The sequence below is a fragment of the Lactuca serriola genome, chromosome 8 (genome assembly GCF_051521515.1).
Source record: "Lactuca serriola cultivar US96UC23 chromosome 8, Lser_US96UC23_V15, whole genome shotgun sequence".
NCBI classification, from domain to species: domain Eukaryota; kingdom Viridiplantae; phylum Streptophyta; class Magnoliopsida; order Asterales; family Asteraceae; genus Lactuca; species Lactuca serriola.
The window spans coordinates 4318879-4323113 of NC_136415.1; the positions used below are offsets into that span (position 1 = coordinate 4318879).

At 34.3% G+C, this 4235-nt stretch overlaps 1 protein-coding gene across 1 annotated transcript; it reads left to right on the plus strand.

The window, feature by feature from the left end:
* Positions 1-2562: 2562 nt before the first annotated feature.
* LOC145070561 (putative F-box protein PP2-B12) lies at positions 2563-4035 on the plus strand. The gene is made up of 2 exons (XM_079017500.1): positions 2563-3016; positions 3282-4035. Exons 1-2 carry the CDS (start codon positions 2687-2689, stop codon positions 3900-3902), a joined length of 951 nt encoding a protein of 316 aa, XP_078873626.1. The 5' UTR covers positions 2563-2686; the 3' UTR covers positions 3903-4035.
* The last annotated feature ends 200 nt before the right edge of the window (positions 4036-4235 follow it).

A 4235-nucleotide genomic window follows, 5' to 3' on the forward strand; every position in this document is an offset into this window, starting at 1 on the left:
ACCCTAATCTGACTACTTAGGCCCTAAGCAGCCCATGGACTCCCTCCTTAGAAGCCTTGGACAAATTCTAATGGGTTTCCCCATAGATTTTTTCCACTCAAACTTCTATGGAGTCCATTAGACCAATATTCAACTATCACACAATTGACAGTTCTAGTCCCCTTTATTTAATTAATGTCTTTTAGCCACAAAATTAATTCTTATTAATTCTTAACTAATATTAATTAAACAATATGATTTATATTTTAATATATTATTGATATAATATATTAATAAATCATAATTAATCCTTTTTCTACTTAGTTCATCCTATCAGTTGCTATGGTGAAGGCAACCCAAAAGGACCATGCTCACAATCGGGTCAAGTACATACCAAAATAGTTATGGGCTTAGACACCAAATCCAACATTTTGTGCATTTGGATGTAATGGTTTAGAAGTACTTTGTTGTCATGGTTTTATTATGATCCTTTAGGCCTTTTGGTCATGAATCTAATGTTAACCTTTTTTATTGTTAAAGAATGATGTTTATATTGGATTAGGTGTCTAAGCCCATAAATATAATAGGTATGTACTTAAATTGATAGTAGCACAGTCCTTTTGGGTTGCTTTCAAGACTAGCAACTTGGAGGATGATTTTGGAGAAAGAGTTTGATTTATTATTTAATTAGTAAATTGAAATAACTAATTTGTTAATATATTATGAGAATAATATATTAATTAGAAATAGTAATATTTAATCAGAAATTAATTGGAACCAATTTTGGGATTAAAAGAATTAATTAAAAGTGCATGGACTAAATTGTAATTGTTCAATAGTTGAGCAAGAGGCAATCTAGAACCCTCCATAGGCTATGGACGGTTTTCTTGTGCCTTAGGGTTTCTAGAATGGTCTTTAATGGATAATTTGGAAAGTAGATAATTACCCAGTTTAAGATAATCTTGGACTTGGGCTTATCTAGGGTTTCCTATCTACACTATAAATAGGGTCATAACCCTACAATTTTCGGTCGCCCGTTTCCAAGAGATCCAGTCAAAATTTTGAAGCCTTCCTCTTCCTTCTCAATCGTCTTACATTGCTAGTATTGGATGTGAGCCATTAGAGGCATGATAATTGTGACGCTTGCTCTCAAAGTTTGAACAATACTAAGGATTTGCATTGTTATTGCTATATAACAATCAAAGGTATGTTTTATAACCCTAATTATGTGTTTTGATTATATACTAGTTCTAGGGTTTCTACATTGTCGTTCATATTGTATGTTCAATTAGAGAAAATGTAGATCAAAATTATTTAGGGTTGCATGCACACATATGATTATATGTTTTGCGTAATACCCATCGGTTTATGGTTCAGAACTACTTTGTTATCATGGTTTTATTTTGGTCCTTTAGCCCTTTAGGTCATGAATTTAATGTCAACCTTTTGTGATTGTTAAAGAATGACTTCTTTGATGGAATCATTGGCTTCGTAATTGAGAGAGAGAGGGAGAGAGAGAGAGAGAGAGAGAGAGAGAGAGAGAGAAAAGGGGGGGCTTCTCTTTATTTATTAATTCTTAAAATAGATAAATATATATTAAATTAAAAAATGGAAGAAAATTGAAAAATAAATACATGAGGGGCATTGCAGTCATTTTAGTTTACAGAGAGACCAAATATGCATCGAAACTAGGCCAAAATGACTACCAATATAAAATTGAAATGTTTTTTTATCTTTAGAAGGTAAACTAATTAGAAATTGATATCCATTTAAAATTTTAAAAGTAGAAAGTAAACTAATTGATGAAATTGATATCCATTTAAAACTATATTTATTGCAATTATTACATTAAAATATTAAATAAAATTTAATAAAATAAAAAAAAAACTCATAAAATAACATGTGAAAAAAAATAATTCAAAATTACCACAAATTGACATTTGTCAAAATGAAGTAGAACATCTCATGTGGCAAAAAAAAATCTTTATTTATTAAGAAGGATAAAATTAATACATATAATTATAAATTTAATTACACTCATAAATCATTTACCACATATTGACATTTATTAAATTGAAATAGAACATGTCATGAATTCTTTATTTATTAAAAATGATAAAATTAGTACGTATAATTATAAATTTAATTACACTCATAAATCATTATCCATATAAAAGTGTGTGCTTTTAAGATATCTTAGCGAGGGAGACAAAACATGAAATGTTGAATGCTAAGGAATGGCGATTGATATTTATTTGACTTTAATGGAACATACATAGAATCTTCTGTCGATCACTTTCTTGTGTGGTTAATAACCCTCCTTCCCACATCCTCCACGTTGTAATCTCTCTCTCTCTCTCTCTCTCTCTCTCTCTCTCTCTCTCTCTCTCTCTCTCTCTCTCTCTCTCTCTCTCTCTCTCTCTCTCTCTCTCTCTCTCTCTCTCTCTCTCTCTCTCTCTCTCTCTCTCTCTCTCTCTCTCTCTCTCTCTCTCTCTCTCTCTCTCTCTCTCTCTTATATTTCGTCATTCACTCTCAGATCCAACGTCTTAAAGTCCACCCATTTTAAACAACACCGCTTTTTTTAACACTAAAAAACTTAACCCCTAAGCTATCTGACACTGCTGAAAGGTACACCATATATATATAGACAAACACATACATCTTCTTCATATAAACATATACACATACATTTCAAAAACTGCCAAATATGAGAAGTCGGTTATCGAAAATGGAAAATGAAGATAGCGTTGAAAGGTGTTTCGCCGACGATGATTTCTTTGGGTCGTTACCAGAAGGGTTCGTAGCCAAGGCGTTATCCCTCACCAGCCCTCGGGATGCTTGCAGGTTGTCCTTGGTTTCCTCCCTTTTTAGGTCGGCGGCGGAATGGGACGCCGTCTGGGAGACTTTCTTACCGTTCGATTACCAGAAGATTGTATCCGAGGCCGAAGACGGTGGCTGTTCCTTAAGTTTTTCTTCCAAGAAACAGCTGTATCTTCGTCTCTGTGATCATCCTCTCATCATCGATGGCGGCAATAAGGTTAAATTCTCGATTTTTTTCTGTTAAAATCATTTAAAGATCAAACTTTGTTAATTCTATCAATTTAAAACCATTTTAGCCACAAAGACCGATATTTTTTAACGGCCTCGAGTTTTGGGTGCCTCTGTTTTCTAAAACGGCGGAACGGATTGAGTCTTTGTTCGTTGAAATTGCGGGATTGAGTCTTTGTTCGTTAAAATTGTGGCTCAAGCTTTAAATTTGAATATTGTCTAAACTGACGCCATTGATGCTATTTTTTTTACAGAGCTTCTCACTGGACAAAAAAACCGGAAAGAAATGCTACATGTTGGCTGCAAGGGACCTATCGATTGTCTGGGGAGATACTCCGAGGTATTGGCGATGGATCTCATCACCGGAATCACGTTTTGCAGAGGTGGCTGAGCTGATAAGCGTATGTTGGTTTGAAGTCCATGGCAGGATCAGTACTTCCATGCTTTCACCAGACACCACATACGTAGCATTCATCGTCTTCAAATCAACATCAGAAACTTACGGATTCGAGTATCAACCTGCAGAGGTTTCAATTGGGATCAGTGGGCTCGAAACCCAGACTCAAACCGTGCTTCTAGAACCAGAATCTGAAGAGAGAAGACGATATCCAGTTGTGCCCAGAAGAAGAATGGGAATGTTCCATAGACGCCACCTTCCGAACCACCCAGTCGTCGTCCCTGTTAATACACACTCTTCAAAGGGCCCAAAGCAAAGAGAAGATGGATGGCTGGAGATTGAGCTTGGTGAGTATTATATCAAGAAAGGAGAAAAAGGAGAACTGGAAATGAGTATGACGGAGGTGAAAGGAGGAAACTGGAAAGGTGGGCTTCTCATTCAAGGAATTGAGATCAGGCCCAAGCCCTGTAAAAGTTAAGATTAGAGATGTTTTTTTTTTTTTTCTTTTTTTAATTTTCCAGATTACTTCATGTTTTCTTTTAAGTTCCCCTATGATGGTTTTGAAATTTTGTGATATTATTACATTATTATTATTTGAGGTCTTTCATTTATAGCTTTCCGGCAAAATAATATATTAACTATTACCACAAAGTCTTGAACAAGACTTGAACTCATAACCTCTAACTCTAAAACTAAGTGATTTGATTTGAATTGATAATTGTTGCTAAAAATGATATGATTTGAATTGATAATTGTAGCTAAAAATAAAAAAGGCTACTGCTATGAAAAATCAACTCATAATTCAAAATGT